Genomic DNA, 25,078 nt, shown 5'->3' with positions numbered 1-25,078 from the left:
CAGGGCTGTGCAGTCACTCAGGAGACTGCTATTTATAACATCTATCATTAAATGCTGATTTCACTTCTGAATAAGTCAGCTAAATCAGCACGAGCAGCAACCAATGCGCTTGCCCAGGGCCCAGTGCTTGCGTGACTTACCTCCTTCTGTAGAATTTAAGCTTCAGCAAAACAGGGTAGTGAGGATTTAGCAGACAAATTACTCCAAAATCTTTGTGATAATGCAGCCTGAGAGTGATGTACTGAGAAGTCCTCACCCAGCCTCACCAATACCTGGATTTATAACATTCTGGGCTTATATACTTTAATGTGGCTCTATAGCTCCTTAACTCTTCATTTAAACTGCATTAGTCTTATTAACATAAGTACCGATCAGTCTCCAAGGTACCAGTGCTATGTAAATGCTGTTAATTTGGCAGTATATAAAACCCACTCTACTTCAAAAATATTTACAGCCTCCGAGGCTGTGGTTTCTGTAAACAGAGCACTCCAACCCCGGGCTACAGGATTCAGACTCATCCCTCTAGTACTTAGCTAAGCAAATGCTGAGGCCTTCACATCTCTTATCTGCAGTTCAGCAAAGTTTCCCTAAAACACAGGTCTTGGGGTTCACTGCTCGTGTTTGGCCCCTGCTCCAGGCAGGCTGCCAAGCATGGCTTAGGGTTGCTCCCCAGAGGGCACGGGCAATGCCACTGACTGCAGTATTTGCCAGGTGGGCAAATATTTTCTGGGAGGGAAGGATCAGGCCTCCTATCACCCCATCTATCTGCAAGGATCGCAAAAATGTAGGGATTATTTTAGCTATAAACCAGTAGAGGTCACTCCGCCCAAGTAAATCCAGTGCTACCGGAGATATTGGGCCACCAGCAAGAGGGACAAGACCGCTTACTGGGAGAAGGTTTGATGGGACACAGGGTGGCAGAGCCCAGGGATGGGCTCGTGATTCCTCTGGAAGAAGAAAAAAAAAAAAAAAAAAAAGGCAGCTATTTAAAGATGAAAACCAAATAAAGGTGTTAGCGCACAGCTGCTCGGAAGGGCTGTGGGCTTTACACCTGCACAGCTGCCAGAGCTGCGGCTGCTCTGCACGCTGCCCCAGGTGCAGCGGTTCTCTACGGTGCCAGGTGCCCCATCTCTGCAACCTCCCTGTCCAAATTGGATGATTCCTTCCCCGCGTCCCCACGAGCCGTGCCCTATTTCTGGCTGTTCCCGGCTCTCCGTAGCAGCCAGGTTTTACTGTGCAATATATAACTCTGTGGGTGAGAGCAGCGAAGGAGGACACATGCTGCCTCCTGGGAGCGGCAGGGCGGTATTGGCTGCGGAGCGGGTGAGGAGAGATCCTCGTTCATTATTTCGCTCTGCTCCACAGCTCCCTGAGCTCCACCGCGGCTGCCTGGGGACACAACGGCTCTGGGTCTGCAAAGGGAGTGAGCAGGGAGCTCACTGCTAGGTGAGGATTTCAAGGGAAGCTAAGGGGGCAAAGGGTTGAAGTTTTGCATACTATACCTCTGATCCGCTGCGTCCTGATGGAGAAGCATCCTTGCACCCAGGTCCTTGTATCCTTGCTGTATTCAAGGCAGGTGTCTTCCTTTCTTCCCTCTTAGGGTGGGTACCATTGGAAAACAAATCCGTGTCCTGCCTGTCTTGAAACTTGTCTCCAGTACTGCAGGGTGAGATTACTGTACTCAGCTTGGTGTTACCTGGACAGGTTTCCCACGCCAAGCCCTCTTCCCAAGCTCTGTTCCCACTTTGAGCGCACGGGATGGAGGATGCTCAGCAGCATGGGAAGTGCTCGTGAGGGCTCCAAACCCAGCGCACACACAGGAGACAAATCCAGATTTTTCCCTGGCTCACTTAAGTGCGTGCCTGGTTTGAAGTGAATAAATAGCACCTGAAAACCTCTACTGTTTAGCCTTGTTTCCAAACAGCGTGCTGGATCGTGGTGTCTATTACAGCTTGGTCCTGAGCCAGCTGAACAATTAAAGGCTAGTCCACGACTTCGAGGGGTTTGCTTCCAGCCTCAGTATTTGCTAAAATTTAGAATCACACTATTTCCACCGTTATTATTTTTACCTTGTAAAACAGACTTTATTTTTCTTCCTGTAAATTTTGTGCAATATACATGTATATACCTATAGAATACACCTCAATAAAAAGTTTTTCTTCCATACATTATATTACTTTTTATTTAATGTCATGAAAAAATCAGACAAAGCTTTTGTCCTTAAATAAACATTTCTCCCTCCCTTGCCCTCCCTTCCTAGCTGACTGGTCTGAAAGAGGAAGTTTTATTTAGTTATTTTCTTTTCTTTAAAAAAATAGAAATTACAATCTTACAAGACAGACATTCAATGAGAACAGAAGCATGTTCCTAAATCTAAAAAGTAAAACATTTCCATAAAACCTGTTGGTATCTACAGGTAGGTATGTGTGGAGGGTGTTAAATGGAAAAAAATAATTTTCCATTTCTTCCTTTCATTCATATAGATAAAAAATAACATAAAGCCGACTGAAACTTTATATATTTTCTCTTTTGCACCAACATTCACAAGAATATATATTATATATATTTTATCCATTTTTATACACAGTGTGAGGGTTCTGGAGGTGGAAATGCACACTCAGCTAAATTGCCATAGCGAACAAACAAACACAAAATTAATCTTCATCTGGAAAAGAGCAATCCCTCGCAGCTGAGGTCACCCTGCTAAAGGGAACCATTTCTCAGGTCTTTTTGAAAATAAAGCGGCAAAACGTCTGGCTGCTGGTGGGATGGAAACGTTTCTCCGAGACGCTGAGGACCGAGCACTGAGCGAGTCTGGGGTCTCAGGGCTCCACCGCAGCCTCTCCACTTGTCACATGCAACGCCGGGGCAAGGGAGCACGCAAATCTCCCTTTTCCAGGCATTTCTACCCAGGCTTTTTTTGTTCTCCCTTCCCCTTAAAGCTCAATTCCTCGCGATGCCAAGCCGCTGTCTGTTGGTGGCACAGAGGGGAGCACGAGGGACCTCAGCACAGTGACCACGGCCCTGTTTATTTGGGCAAACGCGGAGGAGCGAGCCGAAAGCAGGGGCTGCAGCCAGCACAGGTGCCGCAGGGGCTTCGGTGTGCTGCTACCATCCCTTTCGACGCATACCGCCTGCCCCAGGGCACCTGCCCAGATCCCTGGGCACTTGTTCGGCTCTCAGATGGTGGCACAATGGGCACCAGGACCCAAACTCCCCTCCTCCTGAAACAACAGTTGATCCTCTCCCACGGAATAATTTAATCGATGAGGGGGCTCGTTTAAAGAGAACATAAAAGTGCAGGTTCCCGCAGTTTGGCAGGTTGAGTTACTAGTGTTTAATACTTCCAGGCTTCCCTAGATTCCCACGCCGGCTTTTATTGCTCAGAATCCCAAATCTCTCCCATTAGATAGATGCTGTAAGCAGGAAAAACGCAGCTCGTGGCGAGGGCTCAGCCTTTTCCTGATTTAAGGTGCTTTCTTGGTTTCTTTGCCGATGAAATGAAAACGGTGACACTGACCAGTCGTGCATGTTGGCTGACAAATACCAAGGACGTGAAGAAGGGTGTGTGCTTTTTTTCCCAAACATTTCAAAACATCCGCAGCTATTTCCTCTGAGAAAGGGATCGCTTACCCTCTGTTTCTGCAGGAGGGCAGAGACCCCTCTGCAAAGCACATTCATTTTCTCGAGTGCTTTTCCCTAAGGCCTGCCTTCCCCGGAGAGAGGAGCCAGGAAGCGAACAGTGCTGTCGGAAATGATTTTTCAAAAAGGCACAACCCTCTAGACGAAAAAGGCAATACTGACTTCTCACTTCTGTCAAGCTTTAGGATCCGAGAGGGCAGGAAACAAGCACGGCACATCCCCACCCCTGCTAACACCGCGCTGGAGAACAGCGCATTGGCACTCGGCACTGCATGGGGCCGCTGGGACGCTCGGCAGCCTTCACCAGAGACGTGAGGTCTACCGACATCGGGGAGAGAAATGAGGCTGATGAACTCCAACGCGCTCCAAAAATCAGCTCAGACGGTGGTTAACGAAACCAGAAAGCGCACAGCTGTGTGTGGTGGATGGCGGCGGCCAGGGAATAGCACAACCCCAAGTTTGTCTTGGCCTTACACCGAAGCAGAAATCCCTTCGCCTTCCTGGCGAGTCTTCCCTGATCGAGTTTGGTCCATGTTCTTCCCTAGGAGGTCTTTTAACTAGAAGCGTGAATATCCCCTACATCACTAAGAAAGCTGCTCGTTTGGTTTAGGGTGTGCAGTTACAGAAATGAAGGTCTTCGGCTCACGCTCGGTGATGATCCAAACTGCCAGAGGATGTGGTTGGACGCATGAGAAATCAATAGGAAGCGAGAAGGAGCTTGGGATTTTAGCCCTTTGTCAGCAGAAAACAGGGCTGCCTTGTAGCAGGTTTTTCCCTTGTTGCTTTTGGCATTCGCTGCAGGAGGAGCAGGAACAGGGACTGAAAAAACCACGTGTGGAGCCTGGCCGGAGAGCCCCTCGAGTGACCCTGCCAGCATCACACCACAAAACTGTCCCTTCTTTGCCTTTTGGGCCTCCCAAGCTCAGAGCAGCACAGCTTCCCAGGAAAGAAATAAGGACCTTCCGCTTCCCTCTGTCCCCAAAGAGGGATTTCGCCCTGAAAAAGCCCTCAGGTTCTGCTAAGCAGAGAATAAACAGTTCTAGGGAGCTCCCGGGGGGAAATGCCTGGGTGCAGCTCGACCCACGGCAGAGGCAGTGCTCCTTGCGGACACGGCAGCGGGACTGGCTCCGGGCTGGGAGGAAGAGGAAAGGCCACAGAACCTCCTCTGGGTGCTGAGCCACGGGGAATTTGCAAAGGTCTCAATAAGAAAACTAAAACTGACAGCCAGGACCTGAAAGAGCCGCCGCTCACAGCATCGCGCAGGGACCGGCGCGTGGCTGCCTCTGGGGTGCGGCAGCCAGGAGCCGAGATTTGGCCACAATCACAAGGGCAAAGCCCCTCTCGGGTGCTCGAGAAAATCTGCTCCGAAAAGCCATCCGGACCGGGGAGGGGGCAGCTCGGCCACGCAGCCCCAGCCTTTGGGCAAACACCTCGATGGAGGGCACGGAGACCCTGCAAAGCTTCTCCCCCACTGCACTGGGCCTCCTTTCCCTCCAAGCAGCCTGCTCTGCAGCGAAATCCTGCGCTGAACCCCCCCAGCCATGGCTGGGTCTTTCTGGGCTGAGCTCCTGAGGCTGCACCCATGGGAGGAGGACTAAAGAGAAGCCTCTGCCTGCGCCCTCTCCTCAGGTCCAGCTGGGAGCCGGCTGCTGCCCCCAGCCGCCTGGCTCAGCCCTGTCCCGATGAGTCTGCATTGCCCCTTCTTCATCCCATGCCTTGTGTTTGGGTTAAAAAAAAAAAATTAAAAAAATAATAAAAAAATAACATCAGTGACAGAGTGCAGCTGGAACCGCGGGAGGGACCGTGCCACGAGCACAACGGCGTGCGTGTGGCATGCACTCCCCCGGATCCATGCACCACAGGGAGGAGTCGGTGCCTTACCACTTACAGGAGCGTCTCCTCTCCCGAGCGGAGATTTCACATTCATTTCATTAGTATGGCAAAGTCAGTTTGCTTTTCCTTCAAGGTGCTTTACATTCAAGAGCTATTGCAATCCACAGCAAGGAAACGGAGCGGGGGAGATACCCCGCCCCCCCCAGGTTGTCTTGGGTTTGATTACTTGACTGAAACAAACCGCCCCAAACCTCTGAAGTTCAGTTCGTCCACAGATCTGGGGAGCGAGGAGGCGGCTGGTGGCTCCCAGCCTTAGCTCTCCCGTGGGTCGCTGTACTGAAGCTCCGAGTTGAAAACCTCCTTATAGAGGGGTGGGAAGTTCATGGCCGTCTCCGGGTGCAGGAGACGGAAAAATTCCAGCTTGTCCAAGTGCAGGTTGCAAATGGTCTTCATCAGGGGCAGCTTGGAAACCATCTGCAGGGAAAGAAGGAGCCGGTGAACGTGGGGTTCCCAGCCAGCACCCCGCACGCTGCTGTTCCCCCTCCCTTGGGGCCGGGCGTTATCCCCACGGAAAACGGCTGCTCGCCAGCCCCAGCGGGGCTCCCCGCGCCGTTGGCACCGCTACCTTCGAGAGCTTGTCCTCGGCGGAGTGTTTCTTCTGGATCTCGTGCTGCAGGGCCACGTAGATCTTGTCCTGGAGCTTCTGCACCTTCCTGGATTCCGTCAGCCAGGGGCGATCTGCGGGACACGGCTGGGTCAGTGCCGTGAGCCGGTCCCCACCCCGCACGGCGCCGGCACCCCTTGCTCTTTCCACTGCCTTTCCTGCCCCTCGGGGTGGCTTTGGGGACGGTGGGACAACCCCGCAGCCCCTCCCCGTGCCCCCCGCAGCACAGGCGGTGCAGCTCCGCCATCCACCGAGGAGACCTGGCCTGGCAGATGCCTTTTTAGATGTCTTTTTTCCCCCCCCAATCATTTTATTTAATCACTTTTAGATGCCTTTTTTTCCCCCCAGTCATCCACCAAGGAAGCGGCACTGGGATTTAAGGGTCAGCTCTCCCCAGCTCTGGCACGAAACCCCCGGCCGGTCCCGGCTGCGGCATCCCCCCCACGTCCCCACGCACCCGGGGAGAGCAGGACGGCGGCCGTGAAGAGGGCGAGCTCCTCGTCCGACAGCTGCAGGCGGCACAGGGTCCTCCCCAGCTCAAAGATGGCACCGATGAGGTCGTCGCAGCCTAACGGGGGAAGAGGGGGGCGTCACGGCTCTGCGTGGCCCCCAACCTCTCTCGTCCCACCCTTTGGAAAGCTTTCAGAGAGGAGATGGTCCCCGGGCGGAGGATCGCCTGCATCGCTGGGCTTTGGGCTGGGATGGAAAGCGGGTACCGGCCACGGTGGGCACCAGAAGCAAACGCGGGGGGCGTTCATCCCCTCCTGTCCCCACGGCATCTCACTTCGCTCCCGAGCCCTGCTGGGATTTGTCCCAGTTTCACGTGGTGGCAAGCCCCGTCCGGGTATCAAAAGGAGAGGAAAGCCCCGAAAGAGAGGCAGCAAAGCGGCTCTTACCGAGTGACTTGAACATTTGCATGCCGCCGAACTTCCCCTCGAAGAGCACTGTGTTGTTTAAGGGGTTGAACGCGCGGATCATGCGGATCAGGAGCACCTCGAGGCAACCTGACATAGGCAGAGAGACAGCAGACGAGGGAGGGGAGGGGAGGGCAGGGGAGGGTTCCATCATCCCAGGACCAAATGAAAGCAAGAGAAAAGCCCCCAGTGCAAGTTTGACGTCCGGATTGTTCATTTCCAAGAGCACAATGGTTATTCCAATAAATCCAGTTTGGGTTTGGGTTGTTGGTTTGTTGTTTGTTTTTTTTTTTCCCCATATTTTTTTATTTTGGTTTTCAATTGTGACCACAATATTTCACCAAAGGGAAATATTATCCAGTCATTCAGCAGCCAGAAACAAGGATTGATCAATGTCATGGTGGAGCACCAAGAGAGAAGAGGGTGAAAACAAAATAAAAAGAAAAACAAAATGGAAGGAAGAAATGAAGAAATGAGTTAAACTCCAATGTGCTGGGCATGGCCAGGTCTGAGCCTTGTGGAATGGCACCCTGCCAGTCCCTGGCTGGGAGAAGAATCCAATCTTCTCCTTTTCTCTCTCCCTGCTTCGTTCTGTGTTTGGTACCCCTTTTCCCGGGGGAGGAACTGCTGTGCTCCTACAAAAACTGGCAGAAAGCACACACACACACACACACACACACAAAAAAAAAAGCCCAGCCATCCCATTTCTGGTTTCTGCAATGCTCTCCTCCCGAAGGTCTTGGGCTTTCCTGGAAGAGGTCACGTCTCACAGAGGCTTCCGGGGAGCCTCCCTCCCCGGTGCCACGTGCAGACCCCTCCTGGCACAGGGATGCTGCTGACCCCCCGGAGCCGAGCCCGGGGGCAACAGGAGCAGCGAGGCTGGGGGCTCAGGCATGCTCAGGAGGAAAGAGCACGAGAGGAGAGCATCAGCCGAGAAAAGAGACGGGATCTGCCCTCGCCACGGCAGCTGCCGCGTGGGGGAGGCGCTAGGGACGGCCGGGTGCCCGGCTCTTACCGGCTTTGAGGAGGATGATTTGGTCGTTCTGGCAGAGCTCCATGAAGCCGTCGATGCGCTTGGCGAACTCCACCACGTACTGGATGGCGTTGGAGATCTGCAGCGAGCACTGCTGCCACATGGCCTCGCAGCTCTGCGGGCACAGCGGGGACATCCCTTAGGGCTTGCTGCCGCCCCGTCGCTTTGGGTCCGCCGCCACCCCGGACCCCTGTCCTCCCACCTCCCCACCACACGGGGCAGGGAAGGGACCCCGGGGTGCTCCCCGGTGCAGTGCCACCCACGGGCAGCGGTGGCACTAGGACAGCCGCTAGTGCTAGGACCCGCTCGTGGCGCAGCGCTCACCTTGCTCTGCAAGGCGCGGATTTCCTCCGGGGAGTACAGCGTCCACACCAGGCGCTTGAGCTCCTCCGCTGTGTACTGGCAGGTCTCCAGGTGCGACTTCACCACGTTTTGGGCAATTTGGTCTGCAAAGAGGCGGCAGCGGGTGGTGAGCCGCGGGGACCCCGCCAACCCTGCTGTCCCTTCGTGCTGGCACTGTTCCCTCCCAGCCCAGCCTGGGCGTCCCCTGGGGGCTGCAGGGGCTGAAGGCTGGAGGGGGAGAGGGGCTCATGCACGAGGATTTGAGGACAGATTGGGTGTCCGAGGGGCAGAGGAGGGGATGCTCTGCACGACCTCAGCTGCGCCAAGCTCCATCAGCGCTCAGCCTGAGGAAGGAAGCGCCCGGGGCCGCTCTGGCTGGGTCTGCCTCTTGCTGCCAGCGTGCCCAGCGCTGAACCCCAGGCTGGATGCGTCTGCCCGTGCGGTGCTGAGCACGGTGCTGCGCACACCATGCTGAGCATCACGCCGGGGCTGCACGCTCCGTGCGTGCCCGGCACCGTGCTGGGGCTGGGCAAACACTCACCGATCTCAAGGACGGAGATGTCGGTGGCCAGCTGGCCGCCCTCCAGCGCGCCGTGCGCGAAGAGCGCCGGCTCCAGCATCAGCTCGTAGAGGGACTCCTGCTTGATGAGCGTGGCCTCGGCCACGTCCAGGCTGGACTGGTCGGGCGAGGGCTGCGCCGAGGCCAGGAGGTCGAGGTTGTAGTAGGTGCTGCTGCCATCGGGGGTGAGGGGGAAGTCGAAGAGGAGCCCGTCCGACAGCGTGGAGATGTCGTCCAGGTCCGAGAGGCCGCTGCTCACGCTGGTGGTGTAGACGCGGCTCAGGGGCTCGGGCTCATCCTTGGCGCCGCCGCTCTGCTCCTGGCTCTGCTGGTGCTTCTGCACCTCGGCGTAGAGGCTGTCCCGCTGCTTCTTGGACATGCGGCCGAACTTCACCGCTGACGGGGAGGAAAATGCCACCAAATTAGGGTGCTGTCACCACATCAGGGCAGGACAGGTCCCAGCTCAGTGCGGCGTTTAGAAGCCCCAACTGGCACCGGGGCCCCGCTGGATGCATCCCCTGCCCCAAACCAACCCAGGCTCAAAGCAAACAGCAGAGGTTGGAATTTTCCCCTTAGAAAACGCCAAAGCATTTCTCGCTCCCCATTTCCACGCGCCCTCTCCTCCAGCCCCGTGGAGGAAGCAGCTCCAGCCTCGGCGGCCTCGAGCCTCCACGGGAGGAGCGGGGACGGCCCCGGGCGCGACTCACCGTCGCGGGACATGCCCAGCGCCAGGCATTTCTGCAGGCGGCAGTGCTGGCAGCGGTTGCGGTTGGTGCGGTCGATCAGGCAGTTCCTCTGCCGCGAGCAGGAGTAGCTGGCGTTGTTCTGCTGGCTGCGCCGAAAAAAACCCTGCGAGGGACGGGAACGGGTTGGGAAGGCGCCCGGCGGGGCGGCAGCGCCCGCCCGGCCCGAGCCGCGCTCACCTTGCAGCCTTCGCAGGTGATAACGCCGTAGTGAATCCCCGAGGACTTGTCCCCGCAGATCTTGCACGGGATCACCTCGATTTGGGCTGCGGTGGAGGAAAGTGGGGGGGGAAAACCACAGGGTTAATGACGGCGGCCGCTGAACCAAGGAGACCGCCCACCCCTGCGGCAGCCACAGCTCTGTGGCTGCTGGGAAAACTGAGGCACGGCCGTGCCACCCGGGGGCCGGGCCCAACAACAGGTTGCCCCTTCCTGGATGAGCCTGCAGTGATGCTCACACCTTGGACAGAACCCCAAAAAGGCCCACCCAGGGCACGGGCACTCCCATGGGGTCCCCCATCCTCTCCAACAACAGGAGATGGGCAGAAAAGCCTTTTCTGGCTTTTCTAGCACAGCGTACTTGTACACCAGCCCTCCCTGAACTCAGTTTTGGGATCATTCCCCTTATTTCTTGCCCGATGTGTGCATGCTGGGGGGGGGGGGCAGGGAGCACCAAGGACACCCCAGGCACAGGGAGCACCCCCCTCCCTGCAGCCACAGGCACCCCCCTGCCAGGGGTCCGGCCCAAGCAGAGGACCTGGCCCCCCACCCAGACCCCCCGGCAGCTCGAGGACCAATATAGCAATCGCTGGCTCAAGGTCCCGGCCCCTTCCCCCCGTAAATCCGCTTCCCTCCCTGCTTCTGCTTCGCTGGCACTGAGCTGCTAATAGGCTTCGTCCTCCTCATTTTCCAGCTGCCCCAGATCCGGGCTGGCGCTGCCCCCCCAGCGCTCCTACGTGCCTCCCGGCATCGCTGCACCCTCTAATCCCCGCTCCGGCCCCCGCGCCCCCGAGGGTGCTGTGCAGCCACCGCCGCGCCAAAATAAACCCCGCGGCCAGATTATGGGTATTTAAAATCTCCTGGGCCTGTGCAAATCCCTGGTGTGGGTAATTCCCTTCTGCCTCTCTCCAACCTTCCGAGCCACCATTTCTCATCGAGGGCTGCGTTTCGGGGGTGGCTCCTGACAGTCACCCCGTTCCAGCCCGCGGGAGGCTGCGTTTTGGTGCTGGGCTGCACGTGGCTGGTTACGTCCCCGCTGCGCCGCCTGACTTTGTGCCCGCTGGGCTTGTGCTGGGGTTTCGGGAGCACCGCTCGCCTGCTGATGCGGCCACCGCTGGGCTGGAGGCTGGGATGAGGCACAGCGGGGTCTCACCCCCATGTCCGTGCAGGATCGTGTCCCCACACTCCTCCTGCGTGGCATCGGGCTCGTCCCCGCGCTGCGCCATGCCTCCGCGGGTGACAGCCCCGGTGCTGGTGTTCCTGCCCGCTGCCTCCTTCACCCAGTGACCCAGAGGCCGGCGATGTCCCAGTTTCTCTCAATGGTTTGGGTGAGGCTGGGTTTGGTCAGCACAGCCTTCACCCTAGAGCGGGGCAGCCGGGCTGATGCTGGCCCTGTCCATTGACGTCGAGCGCTCTGGTCAGATCCCGCCCCAAAGGCACAGGGTGATTTCAGGGCTTTTCCCGAAAGGGGTGATGTGCGGGCAGGTGCGGTGTGGGGCATCCAGTCCCAGCCCCCTCAACCTTTGCACTGCCGTTGTAACCCCTGGGACCCTATCGTAACCCCATGGCATCACCCCCTGTGACTGAAGCACCGGGATGGCGACACGCGGCCACCACCGCCATGCAGGTAGCCTCCAGTGACCAAGACAATCCCAAATTTCCCATCTTTTGCTGCAACCTGTGCCCGACAAACCACCACCACCTCCACTCCTGCAACGCCGCGATGTGCAAACCACAGGGACCCCGTCCCGCCCTGACACCCCGAGAGCGTCACGGGGGGCAGAGGCGGTGCCACCATCGCCGTGGGGGGGATGGACAGAGGTGGTGCCACCCCCGGCAGGAAGCGGCGTTCGTTATGCAAGGTTAATTGCAGCCGCCGGGAGCGCCCGGGTGATGCATCCTCCGTCTCGCCTCGCCCTCACGCCCGCAGCCGATACCCGGCCCCCAGCGATTTCGGCACCGCGTGCCCACTGGGACAACCGGGCTCGGGGCGGCCCTGGAGCCCGCGGGGCAGAGCCCGAGGTGCCCATGGCCACTGGGTGCTGCTTGGAGAAGCCCTCGCTGCCAGCCCCAGCGTCTCCCCGCTGGCAGAAATGCTCTCCTTCCATGGGATGGTGTCGGCTAAACCCTGGCCCCGAGCCCTGTCTGCACACCAAAACTGAAAAATGCAGCCTCTGAGAACGGCGGCCCCGGCGTTTGTGGGATGAGGCAGAGGGGACGATGCGCTCCGGCCTCTCCCCAGGCCGAGCGTCACCTCCTGACCCCAAATTTTCCAAATGGTCCTAAAGGAGAAACCGCCAGCGATTATGGCCGTGACGAGCCTCTTCAGGCTCTAATTGGGAATACGGCATCCTGCTAATTACACCCGTGTGCTCACAGCGAGCACCTGACCCTCTAATGGGACGTTAGGCCCAAATAACTGACGTGGAGATGCAGCCGTAACTCCGGCGTGATGGCAATTAAATCCGAGAACAGCTTTTAATTGCTGTTCTGTTTGTAACCCCTGGCTGAATCACCACAGCCCGGCCCCCGCCTCGTGCCTCAGTTTCCCCATCGAGGGCCATGCCAGCTCCTCCTCCCCAGCCCCGGCACCAAGCACGCACCGCCCAGGCTGGGCTACAGAGGGTTTTATTCGGGTGGGGGCGAGCAAACTTCCCCCCCCAGGCAGCAACACAGCAGGCTGCGTGGGCTAAAAACTAAAAAGGGGCCACAAAGCAAAAAAGGGTTAAAAAGAAAATTTCCCAGCTGGCAATTAGAATGTTCCAGCCGCGATATTTGCTCTCCTCCCACTGTAAATATTTCTTGCCCAACTCCAGGCCCGCTGCCACCGGCTGTCCCTTATGTAAGTGCCACCATCCGGCCATCGGGCTCGGCCACGCGGTGGCAATTGGCCCCGCGTCCATCCCTCGAGCCCACGCTGCTGGAGTCCTCCTGTCCCACTGACACACTTTCTGCTCCCGTACCGCGCTTGTGTAACGCCGCTGGCCGCGGCCGTTAACCCTCCCTGCGGGCTGGGGACGGCGGCAGCACCGGGGTGGCACCGAGGCGGACACTTTGTGCCCACGGTGGGCTGTGACCCACTGCCACTTCGCACGGGGACTTTGGGGGTGACGCCGTGAGCCACCCACAGTGGCACCCATTTGCCACCCAAGTGGCACCGAGCTGCAGCACCCCATGGGTGCCACCTCCCCGTCCCTGCGGCGGCCGCCGCGCACGGTCCCCGTGGCCGAGGGCCTGCGTCAGCCACGTCCCCTCCCAGGCAGGCGGCTCCCGCGGTTTCGGCAGAGCCGGAGCCACCCTCCCCAGGGCAGGATTCGGCTTCCACCCCGCGCCAGCACCACCCGCCCTCGCCTCCGCCCTGGGGCGGGCATCGCGCCCCAAAGCCAGGCGGGCCCCACAGCGCGTGCGGCAGGACCCGGCCGTGGGTGGCCCCATCCCTCCCCTCCCCTCTATTTTCTCCCTGCCGGGGTGGGGGCACCACGAGAAGCTCAGCACCGCACCGAGACCTGGAGGCTTTTTGGAGCTGCCCCCCCCTCAAGTCAGATCAACGGGGGATGGTTGTGGCCAGGGGGGTGAGGGCTCCTGGGGGGGGTCTTTGCAACCCCCGCAAGAGGAGCCTGAAGATGCCCTGGTACCCAGGGTGAGCCCAGCGCATCCTTCAACCCACAGCATGGGGCCAGGATGCGGCCGCCCTCCCCAAATGGTCCAAACGAAGCGATGGCAGCAAACCCACCACCAGGGCACGGGTGTCCCTTGACAGCTGGGGAGTGGTTCCAGGCATTTTGGGGGCGGCTCTGCCCCTGCCCCAGATACCCCCTTGTTTTCCAGCACTGCGTGTGGGGCACGCGGCCTCCGCAGCGCTGGGCTCATTACCCAGCGAACCTGCTGGGAAAGTAGGTCTGTGCCCCATACCGCTGCCGCGATCGATGCGATGCGCCGGCCGGGGCATCTCCGGGCAGGGGAAGCGAGCGGTAATTAACAGCTCCCCCCATCCCCACCGAGCGCACGGGGACGCAGCGGCTCCTTCCCTCCATGGGGACACGGGGGACCCCTGGACCAACAGAGTCCCCAGTTTGTCCTCCAACCCCAGCGCTGCCCCCAGGGCCAAGCGCTGGATGCTGCTGAGCTTCCCTGGGTAATTAGCCTTGATTGCATCAGGTGAAGGCGGCCTTGGGCAGGAGTGTCGGAAAAAATAAATGCAGGGAATTATCACCTGTTCAGATCTGCCGGGCGCTTTGTTTGTAAACAAAGCTGCGGCACCCAGCACCTTCAGCATCCCGGCAAAAGGAAATGAAATAAAATATTTCGCCCATCGGCACCCCTATGCTGTGGTTGACCCCAAATGGGCTGGGGCGGTTCAGAGCGCCCGCCCGGCACGGCCCCATCGCGCTGAGCAAAGTGTGGGCTCCGGGCCGCGGGGTCACCGCCACCGTCACCGCACGGCCGACTGCTCCGGCTCAATAAGGAAAACTCAAGTTACGCAACCCTGGCGCTGCGCCGGCTGCGAGGCTGGAGGTGGGAACGGGTTTCTTAACCGATTAGCAGAGATTTCGTGGAAACTTTCGGCGGCAGGAGGTCCTGAGAGGGGGCAAAGCAGGGTTCGGATGCGCTCCTCCGCCTTCGGGGCGACCCCAGTGCCTTCGGCACGGCTGCACAGCCAGCGGGCTCGCCAACGCCGGCACGGTGCCGGCCCCGCTGCAAGCCCAACCCTGCAGGCGCAGCACTTTGCACCTTGGCTGGCGCGGGCGGTGGCATTGCTGCGTCTGAGCAGGACCCACATCTGAGCGGGACCCACGCTGCCACCGCCCCGGGTGGGGGAAACCAGGCTGGGGCAGGGGAGCCCCCCCTACAGCCCCGCAGCTAAATCGAGGGGGATTTACCTCTGTGGGGCTAAATAAAGGCGGAGAGAGCTGGCGCATCCGATAAACAGGGCAAGATTTAGACCTCAGCAGCTCTTTAAATAGCCGCTGCCGAGTCCAAAGTTAAACCCGGCGGGGAGGTGGGGATGCCGCAGGGTTAACCCGCTGCCACCCGCCGCCGCGGGGATGAGCGGCTCTGTCCCTGCGCCTTCTCCCTCCGGGCACCACTGCCGCTGCTCCCTGGGGTTATCGGGACTCGCCCACCCCAGTGCCAGGGTCCCTGGTGCCTCCATCCCCACCACCTCTCCGTTTTGCTTCAACGCCCAAGAGCGACTTTGGGGCCTGGCCAGCTCCTGGGGACAAAACCTTTGGGACGAAGCGCTTGCTGGTGCCACACAGCCACGGGGCATTGCCCCATCCCAGGGATTTATCCCCGCAGCATCACTAACACAAACCCATCGGGGTCCTTCTCCTGCACCTTGCAGGGGCAACCGGCGCCTGAGGATCCCAAAACCCATCCCACGGGATGACGAGCTGCCAGCAGCCGCCTTCCCCACCCGCCTTATTTTCGGATGGCGAAGGGCAGGGTGATCCCGCCTGGCGCGGGCACAGCTGTCGCATGGGAGGCCATCGGGTGCCGCCGTCCTTGCCCACGCCAGCGCGCGCACGCTGCCCGAGCGGGCAGGGAGGCTCCTCCTCCGCCCTCGCTGATTTTCCAATGACAGATCTAGGTCACTAGGACAAGTTGGAGAGGCTGCCGAGCCACCGCACGCTCCGAGCCATGCCGCTTGCAAAACAAGCAAGCGGGAGAGCTGGAAACCCTATAGGATTATACAAGGCAAAGCCTCCGGCGCAGCCGCAGCGCGGGAAGGGCCGAGGCGAGGAGCTGCCGTAAGCCCCGGGGAAAGGGGCAGAGCGGCGGCTTCGGGGACGGAAATGGAGATTGAATCAAGGCAGCGTCGCCATGCGGCATGCGGGCTTCGGCGAGAGGCAGGGACCCCGCGCCCAACAGGGATGCGGGAAAAACACCTGATGGGGGAAACACTGACTTCATGGGGTTGGCCCTTAATTAGGGCCAACATGCAGTAATTGGGGGGGAAAAAGGAAAAAAAGGAAAAGTTCACCTAGCTGCTAATTAAGCCTGGTGCTGGCTGTGCAAGCGCTACGTAAGAGCCCGGCACTGTTATCAATTAGGCGGGCGCTGATGCTTCTCTCTGTGCTAATAAAGGTGAAATCCTGGGATGTGGCGGGGCAGGAAGGGGACACGGGGGGCTCGCCCTGTCCTCGCCAGCCCCACGCGCTCCGTTACACAAGAGCACAGAGGGAGGAAAACCCATTTGAGGAGCTTGAAGACGCGCATCCCCGCAGGCACAAAGACAGCAGACACAAATCCACGCACGGCGCAACTTCAGACAAGTCCCAGCGGTGGTGGAAAACCAGGGGAAAATAAAAAAAATCCTATCCAAGGGTGTCGTGGCACAGCCGCGCTCCCATCAGGTCCGGCCACCGCTGCGTCACCGTCACCTCCCCGGGCACCGGCTCCATCCCGCCAGAGCCTTCCTCCCCTCCATCCTCCTCCTCCGAGCTTTGCAAAGGAAAGGGCGAGAGGAGGAATTGGGCGAGAGGAGGAATTGTGCGGGACGGTGGACGCAAGGGCGGGGGGGTGAAAGCCGCTGCCGGGACGAGGGCACCCAGAGCGGGCTGCGGGGAGCCGGGGGGGGGGGCCGGACTAACCCGAGCCCCGGTGGGAACAACATCTTGCCGGGGAGATTAAGGGGCTTTAGGGCGAGGAAAAGCTTAAGCGCGGGGCTGAGCCGGCGTCGGGAAACGAAGCGAAATAAACAAGGATTTTACCGCCGGCGAGGAGAGGAGCTGGGGAGCAGCGGGAGCGGCCCCGGAGGGTCCCGGGTGCCCTCACCCCCGTGCCCCCCGGGCCCCCCGCGTCCCCCGTGCCCCCCGTGCCCCCGACGGGGCAAACGCCGGCGGCCCCCTGCGCCCCGCTGCGCTCCGGCGGGGCAGACGCGGGGCGCCCCGGTCCCCTCCCTCCCGGGGCCAACTTTTGCCGCTGTCCCGTGTCCCCCCCCACCCGGGCTGCCGCCGCCCCCCTCCCAGCCCCGGGCTCACCTCGCATCGTGGCCGGCAGCGCTCAGGGGCGCGCCGGGGGGCGCATGGGGCGGCGAGGGGTCCCGGGCCGGGGCCGGCGGCTGCGGAGCGCGGCGGCACCGGGAGGCACCGGGAGGCACCGGGAGGCACCGGAGGCTCTGGCACCTGCCCCTCCGCGGCGCCGCTGACCCACTTCTGCCCGAGCATGTGGCCGTTCACATGACGAGCCCGCGCGGCACCGCCCCCCCAAATCGGTTTCACTTCAAGCCCCACCTCCTGCCCTTCCTCCTCCTCCTCCTCCTCCTCCTCCTCCTCCTTCGCCCCGCCGCCGTGCGCTCGGCGATGCACGTCGGGTGCTGCCCGCTGGGCATTGCACGCTGGGTGCTGCACATCGGGTGCTGCACGTCGGGCGCTGCACGCTGGGCATTGCACACTTGGTGCTGCACGCTGGGCATTGCACGCTGAGCATTGCACACCGGGCGCTGCTCGTCGGGCGCTGCCCGCTGGGCATTGCACGCCGGGTGCTGCACACCGGGCGCTGCACGTTGGTTCATGCACATCAGGTGCTTGCTGCACGTGGGGTGCTGCATGTTGGGTGCTGCGCGCCGGGTGCTCAGTGCTGCCCGCCCATGGGAGGGCCATGCCTGGCCCGGCTCGCCCAGGCACGAGGACGTCTGCGTGTCCCACTGAGTCACTGCACCGCGGCCCTTTGCACCATTCCCTGCCCGGCCCCGTTTGGCACAGGGACGCGCACCTCCAGGCGGGCTCCCCGAAGCGGGTGCTGGCATCGGGTGCTGCTGCTGCTGCTGCTGCGTCCCTTTGTGGGTGATGTAGAAAGCACGGGCACCTCAGCGTCCCTGTGCCACCATGCTGCAGATGCCATGGTCCAAGGGGACGTCCTGGCTGGGAGAGCTGCGAAACCTTTGGGGGCAGTGAGCTATTCCCACCGTGCTTCCTCCTCCTTCCCGCTTCAGTGCATGCCAAGGATTTTGGGGTCAGGGTTGTGCCCAGGACCTCGAGGTTCTCCAAGGTGCTGCTGTAATAAGTGCGAAGAGATGACGGCTCTGGGCCAGGTGGTTGTGGTGCAGCGTCAGAGGTGTTGGCATGGGGCTGGCAGCGTGACTCTTGTGCCAGGTGACCAGAGTCCCCAGGGTGCCACATCCCAGGGCGGGAGGCGATCGGTCCATGCCACAGCCAGAGCAGGGCTCAGGGTGTAACGGACACGGTGCTCAGCAGTGCCCAGGGACACCTGGGTCCTTGGGATGGTGGCACTGGTCTGGGGACCCACTGTGTGCAGAGATGGCACCCACCATGACAAGGGCATGGAGGTGACATCTGCCATGGGCGTGGAGGTGACATCAGCCACGGGCACAGATGCAGCCACCGCTGTGGCCACACGCGTGGCATCGCTGCACCCTCCCAGGCCACCCCTGGCTCTTGTCCCCTGCACCGGTGTGGGCAGGTGGCAGCGGTGGCACCTTGTAGAGGGGCTGCGGCCAGGGAGGGGGATGCAAGCAGTGGGGTGGGGGCCGAGCTGCCGCTGCGCTCCAGTGCAGCTGCCTGATGTGATCGTGCTGATGGCGATTGGGAGCGGGTTCACTGCTCTCGCCGCTCCGATTCACTCCTTCCTCCCGGCTCCGTCCCTCCTCCCCGCCGCGCTCCGCATGGCTGGGCACGCGGACGGGACGCGGGGTGATGGGCGGCCTCGGCGCTCGCAGCCTCCGCTTCCAGCCGGGCTCTGTGAGCGCCCCCCCTGCACTTCCCACCCCGGCCAGTGTCTCCTCCATGCCAGCGCAAGGCTGCCGCCGTCCTTGGAGGTCAAAGGTTCTGTTCTGCCCAAAGGAGGTCACCGTCATTAGCCCCATTTCACAGGTGGGGAAACTGAGACTCAGAGCAATGCCCAGAGCACGTGGGTCTGGCCCTGGCACACTCGCCCCTCTTGGCAGGCGCTCGCCACTCGCCGAGATTGCCGCTGTTGTGACAGTCACCACCGAACCTCGCCAGAGCGAGACCAACAATATCCCCCAGGTGCCCGGCGCAACCCAAAACTATGAGGTTGCATAAGCGCGCACCACGCCTCGCGGTGAGCAACGCCAGACCCACGCACGCCGCCTGCACCTCGCGCCCCACGGCTCCTTAACCCTTCGTGCACGGCGCTGACCTCTGTGCCAGGCGGGCGCTGGTGGGGGCGGACGTTGTGCCGTGCCCCTCCCGGCCGGGCAGAGGGATGCTGCTCCCCTGGGGTGTGCGTGGAGCTGCACCGGGATGGGACCCATTTTGTCCTGACCGGGGCCCTCGATGGTGCAGGACAGGGGTCCTATGGGTGCCCTGTGCACTCGGCTGGATTTAATTCCTGAGATGACCAAGTCCTGGTCTCAGCAAAGCCTTGGCTGGGCTCGCTGGGTGATTTTGCTCCCGATGGGATACTAGCCCCTCCCCTCGCCCCAGCACTGTTTTGCACCTGGTGACACTGGAGGGCACTGAACCTCCCCAAAAACCTTTCCCCTCCATGCAGTCGTGCCTGGTGCAATGCCAAGCCCTGTTTGTGGGCGGCTCGAGCAGCCCATGCATGCGGAGATGGTAACTGCAGCATCCCGAAGCGGCAGCTGCCGGCACAGCTCCGCCACCAGGATCTGCCCCTTCCACCCTGGCTGGCCTGAAGGTGAGCAGGAATTTGGGATTACACCACCCCTCCTTAATCACTGTTTGCTCTCGCTTGCGCCGCACCCAGCGAGGGGCGAACCCCTCCGCCCGCCCGCAAGCATCGCCCCTCCTGCACCCGCAGCCCCTCACCCCGGCCTCGGGGAGCAGCCCCATGCGCACAGCCCCACGTCGGGGCTGCCCTGAGCTCGCCCAGCCCTGGCATGGTGCTGGCCACCATCGGCAACGCCGGGTCTCTTCGCCTCCCCGTGACTCAGTTTCAAGCCCCATAGACGGCCCGATCCTGCACGGTGCTGGGCACGTGTCCCCGCCGAAGCGGCGTGAGTCACTGCCCTGCAGCGTTCATTATGCAAAGGCTGGCAGGGTCCATGGGGTGGGGTGGGGGCCGCTTGGGTGCTGTGGGGTGGGCAGCGCTTTGTCCCCCCCCAGGGACCCTTTTGCACTGTGATCCGAGCCTGGGGTTGTCCCCTGGACCTGGCCACCGCAGCCAGGCAAAGTGTGGGCCAGGCAAAGGGGGAAACTGAGGCAGCAGAGAGGTCCCTGCCACACCCCAAGAGGGGGATGTCCCTGTCCCCATCCCCGTGCCCATCCGGGGCCGGGGCTCTGCAGGGGGGCAGTGGGGCCGGGTGTAACCGGAGCCCCCCCGCTGGCCTGACCCGCTCACGTAACGCCTGCCGCTTATGCAATACCCGCACCGGCGTGGCTATAAGGGACATCCAACACCGGAGCAATTACCTGGCCCTTAATCAGCGGCAACACAGTATAACGAGGCTAATTAGATGGCAGAGCCACCGGTGGGCCAGGGAAGGGGCGCCCGGCCTCACCCTGCACCCTAAGGGGGGCCCTGAGCAATTAGTGCCCGCTGAGCCTTCGTTAGGGGCTCACCCCACCGCTCGGCCAGGCCACGTCCCCGCGCGTCCCCGTGCTGGGGACACGGCAGCGCGTGGCCGAGGCTTGGGATGCTGCAGCCCCTCCTGGTCCCCGTCCCCGTCCCCATCCCCGTCCCCACGGCGCGGCGATGCCCAAAGTAGGTTAGTGGGCCGAGGTGCCGGGAGACCGCCGCGGCGCCGCTTTGTTTTCACTCCGGAGGAGCTGACGCTGGCTCCCGGCAGCCCTCGCTGCCGCCGATGTTATCGCCTCCGGTCCTCCCGGCCCCGGTCTCCCTGGGTGATGTTTCCTGCGCCCGGGCATCGCTTGGAGCATCGGAGCATGGCTCCTGGTGGGACGCTGCGCCCAGCCCGCAGAGCCCCGGTGCAGCTCGCGGCAGGAGTGATGCTGCTCCCCGCTCCTCCTGCCGGCCCCGGAGGGGGCACAAAGTCTGGGTGCCCCCCCTGGGCTCTCGCCCCCCGGCTCGGGCAGCGCAGCCCCCGCCCGGCACCGCCGAATCTCCAGCGTCATAATTAGGAGATAAACAGGAAAAAGAAAAGGGGCAGATTGCATATTCCGCCCCGATCCTCCCGAGACAGATAAAAGAGGAGAGGGGGGGATGCGAGGGGGCTTTTTTCCCACTTGTTTCTGCTGAATCAAACATTTCTCCTCTCGCTTAGAAGATTTCCCTGCTCCCCCCAGCCCCCTCCTGCTCTCACAATTAATGAGGTTTTGCTGTAAAAGTCTCCGTGCCTCCGTCTTGGCCTTGAGTTAATCTCCAGATACCTTCAAAGCAGTTTTGTTCCTGCTCCCCCCCCCCACCTCCGTCTTTTTGAACTTCCGAGCAGCAGCCACAAAATTTGCAGGTTTCACATGATGCTGCGGCGAGCGAGCGGGGACCTGGGGACCTGCCACTGCGGGAGGCACGCACGGGGACATGGTCCCTGCACCGGGGACAGGCAGCGAGGGGACGCAGGCTGTTCCCCAAGGCAGACAGCCTGTGTTTGGGGGAATTTCCGTACTGGCCCTAAACTGGCAAATTTTTGGCCAAGAGCTCCCTCCCGGCTGCCTGAGCTGCGTCTGGGAAACGGCTGGGTCAGGGGGAAGAGGCTCCGGAGCTGCCGCAGCTCCGTTTGCAGGTGGAACAAGGAGGAAAAAAAAAAAAAACGGGGAAAACCCAGGGATGGGAGGAAAAGGGGCTGGAGGGGCTGAGGGTGGCTGTGCACGGGCACTGCCTGCAGCATCGGCCACCTTTGGGCTTTCTCCTCCCCACAGCAGAGCCGCCTGCTATGTTGGTACCCGCGTGTCCCGCACCAGAGCCGATCGGGAGGCTTTAGCGTGAGTTAATCCCAGCAATCCCTTAATTCCAGGGACCAAAATAGGAAAGATCAGTAGGTCAGTGGGAAAAGCTCCTGGCCAAAGTTAACGCGTTAATGCGGAGAGAGGGAGAACGAAAGAGCTGGGCAAGGCAGGGAGGAAAGCGTGGGCTCGTTCCATTTTCAGCCCCCTCCACCTTCTTTTCCCTGCCAAGGAGGGCTGGGGGTGTATCTGGGGGCCCTGCCGCATGGTTTTGGGGTGGTTTGGGGGATGCTGAGCACCAACCAGCCAGGGAGTGCCAGCAGCTCCCGGTTTGCAATGTTTCCCCCCCCCAGCCAGTCCCAGCAGCAGTTTGGGGAGGGAAGGGACGTTTTTACCTTCTTGTACCAAACATCTCCAGTGCTCACATCCCCTTTGCTGTGGTTTAAATCCCGGCCTCCAGAGGCGAAAGGTTGCGTATTAGCACACTGTACTGCTGAGCGCCTCTAATTAGGGCTTGGCAGCCTCCGTCCTCGGCCCCGTAAGCACCTTTTTGGCTGCTGCTCTGGAAAAAGCCGTGCCCGGGGACTTAGCCCTTAATATCGCCGGAGCCCAGGTGAGCCACCCGCTGCCTCCAGCAAACGGGCTCAGCCCCGGCCCCGGGTGAGCCCCCAGCCCCGGTCCCAGCCCCGGTGGGGTCTGGGGCTGATCCCGGTCCCCCTGCTTGGGATGAGCCTGGGGCCGTCCCCGCTCCCTGCCCACATCCCCTGGCTGCTTCCCGTATTTTGGGCGCATTTCGGTAGTAATATTGCTACAGGAGCAGTTTCCTTAAATCCATCTCCGTTACCGCAAGCAGCTTATCACGAGAAACTCTTTTCCTCTCTGTTCTTTTAATACGATCCCGGCTTAGCAAAGCCCAGGGCTTAGCCACTGCCCCTGAAGTGCAAGTGAGGAGAGGAGAATTAAATAATATGAAAGCACAAAACAAAGGGCTGAGCTTTGAGCAGCTCGTCTTGTGGGGCAGGGGGTGCCGGGGGGGGGGCAGCCTGGCTGCTGACCGCTGCGGCTGCCCACGGGGGGGATGCTCAGCGGGGGGATCGGGGCACGGCCCCTCGCTCGGCCCCTCCGGGAGGGCTCGGTTTTGTGGGTCAGTGGGTCAGGGATGCCGGGGTGCTTTCAGACATTGCTTCTTCTGCTAGGGAGTGGGGGAAGAGCCGTGTGGGCTCCTAGTCGCCCTAAAGATCCCCCAAACAGGCAGGGCCCATGGGTGCAGCCCTGCCAAGGAGCCCAGCTGGGGGAGCATTCCCCCCCCCTTGGGTCGATTAAAACATCCCATCGCGAAGAAGTTCATTGAGGGCTTCTACCAGTTTTGAAATATTGCAATTTTCCAGAGTTTTCCCATCTCGGTCTTTACCTGAACCAGCGAGCGGCTCTGGGGAACGCAGCGCCCTTTGCAGAGGCTGCCTCGCACCCAGAAATGGGTCTCAAACCCCTCCAGCCCCGCTGGGATCCGGTGGTGGGGGCCGGACGGAGGGATGTGGGCACTGGGGCGGCCGCGGGGACTCCTGGCTGTGGTGCAGAGCCCGATCCCCACGCCGTGCCAAAGGGCTCGGGGTTTTTGCCCCGCGATTGTCCCTGCTCATCCGTTCGGTCCCGGCTGGCTGCGCTCGCCTTGGACTCCGCTCCCGGCACGGCGCGGGTTGCTGGGGAGACCGGCCGGTTTATTTACCGTCAGGGCTGCGATAAGGAGTGTGAACGGGGAGGCAAAGCACATGGTGTCCAATGTGCCTGACCCACTTTCTGCCACCCGGGCACTGCTATTGGATTGCAGCGGCGAGCGGCACGCCGAACCGTGGAGAGAGATGCGGAGACGGCCCCTGGAGCCGCCAGGGCTTGGGGTTTCCTTTCCTGTGAACCCTGTTTTTGTTCAGGCTGGAAGGAAGAGAGGAAAACCAGCCTTGGTCTCTGTGGGGACACTGCAAGTCGGTGTGCTGGGGACGGATGGGTGCAGCAGAAGGATGGGTGCCAGGAAAGGATGGATGCTGCAGAAGGACGGGTGTTGCAGAAGGATGGGTGCTACAGAAGGATGGGTGTTGTGGAAAGATGGATGCCAGGAAAGGATGGATGCTGCAGAAGGACGGGTGCTGCAGAAGGATGGGAGGCAGCAGCAACCAAACCCGGGAGCGAAATGGGGAACAAAAGCTCGCCCAAGCCCCACACCCTTGCAGCCAGCCGGGGGGGACGGGAGGAGCGGGAGGTCCCCGGTGCGGCGCGGCCCCGCCGGCGCTGGCACAGTGGCCCAGATCTGCCATTCCGCATGGCTTCCCCGGCCTCTCCCCGCGCCGGCTGCGGCAAGCAGGGCGCTCGTGCGGCACTTCGCCTGCCGCCCGCTAATCCGACATGACTCTTCCATTAGAGACGAGATGCCGGCAAAGAGCTTTTCGGTGTAGGAATTAACTCCTTCTCCCACCCCGCACTGCAGGGCGAGCATCCTCTCCGTCCCCGTCACTCGGCTCTGCCCTCGCAAGTGTGTCCCCATCCTCCTCCTCCGAGGACGCGGGATGAAGGCAGGCACCGGGTGCTGGCCTGCGCCATCAAGCCCTAAACACGGGATGGGGACGCAGGGGACTGCAGTGCCAAAGGGGTGCCCCCAGCGAGCCGATGTCACCCAAAATAGGGAGCACGGCGGGGGCTCAGGGTGAGCGTCCCGGCCGGGGGTTCTGACTGGGTGCTGCTCCCCGAGCGGGGGGCTCCAGGACGTGGCGGGGATCGATCGGCTGCGGACGTGCCCACAATGTCACGGGTGTCACAGCCCGGAGGTGTCAGCCTCTCACATCCAATGTGACACCGTGCTGGGGGGATGGCGGTGGCAGCGCTGCGGCAGCAGCTGGGTCCGCAGCCCGTGGGGTGGACGCGCGGTGCAGGATCCGCTCTCCGGGAGCAGGAATGCCCCCCTCAGCCCCTGCCCCCAAGGCGTCCCTCGTGCCCCTGGAGGTGACAGCAGACTTCGGGCCCCAGCAGCCTTCCAGAGAGGGGGTCAGAGCAGGAGGACGCGGCTCCTGCCTTGCCCTGCAGCGTGCTCGGGGCTCGGGGGCTGTCCCTGCATAGGGATCGGGATCCCACCTGTGTCCCGTCCTCCCATGACAGCCAGAGCCCCGTGTCCTCGCTGCCCCCCGTGGCTGCGGGGTTTGGGGACCTCGGGCGACCCGAGCGATGCGGTTGGGAGCAGGTATCGGGTGACGCGGGCTGGGAGCTCCCAGGCTCCCGGAGGCGATGGAGATCTGACCTGGATCCCAGCCACCCCCCCGGCTTCACCTGCGGTCACCTCCCGGGCCACCGCGTG

General features: G+C 61.3%; 1 protein-coding gene across 1 annotated transcript; it reads right to left on the bottom strand.

Moving 5' to 3' along the window:
- Positions 1-2,062: 2,062 nt before the first annotated feature.
- Positions 2,063-17,169, bottom strand: LOC310886311 (nuclear receptor ROR-beta-like). The gene is made up of 10 exons (XM_083810719.1): positions 16,933-17,169; positions 9,911-9,996; positions 9,695-9,836; positions 8,970-9,383; positions 8,411-8,532; positions 8,069-8,201; positions 7,036-7,143; positions 6,597-6,707; positions 6,101-6,213; positions 2,063-5,949 (listed from the first exon to the last, which is right to left on the bottom strand). Exons 1-10 carry the CDS (start codon positions 16,937-16,939, stop codon positions 5,788-5,790), a joined length of 1,398 nt encoding a protein of 465 aa, XP_083666845.1. The 5' UTR covers positions 16,940-17,169; the 3' UTR covers positions 2,063-5,787.
- Between the last annotated feature and the right edge of the window lie 7,909 nt (positions 17,170-25,078).

The sequence above is a fragment of the Anser anser genome (assembly GCF_964211835.1).
Source record: "Anser anser genome assembly, chromosome: 25".
Lineage (NCBI taxonomy): Eukaryota > Metazoa > Chordata > Aves > Anseriformes > Anatidae > Anser > Anser anser.
Note: the sequence above shows the minus strand (reverse complement) of the source record. Positions and strands in the feature narration are given on the sequence as shown.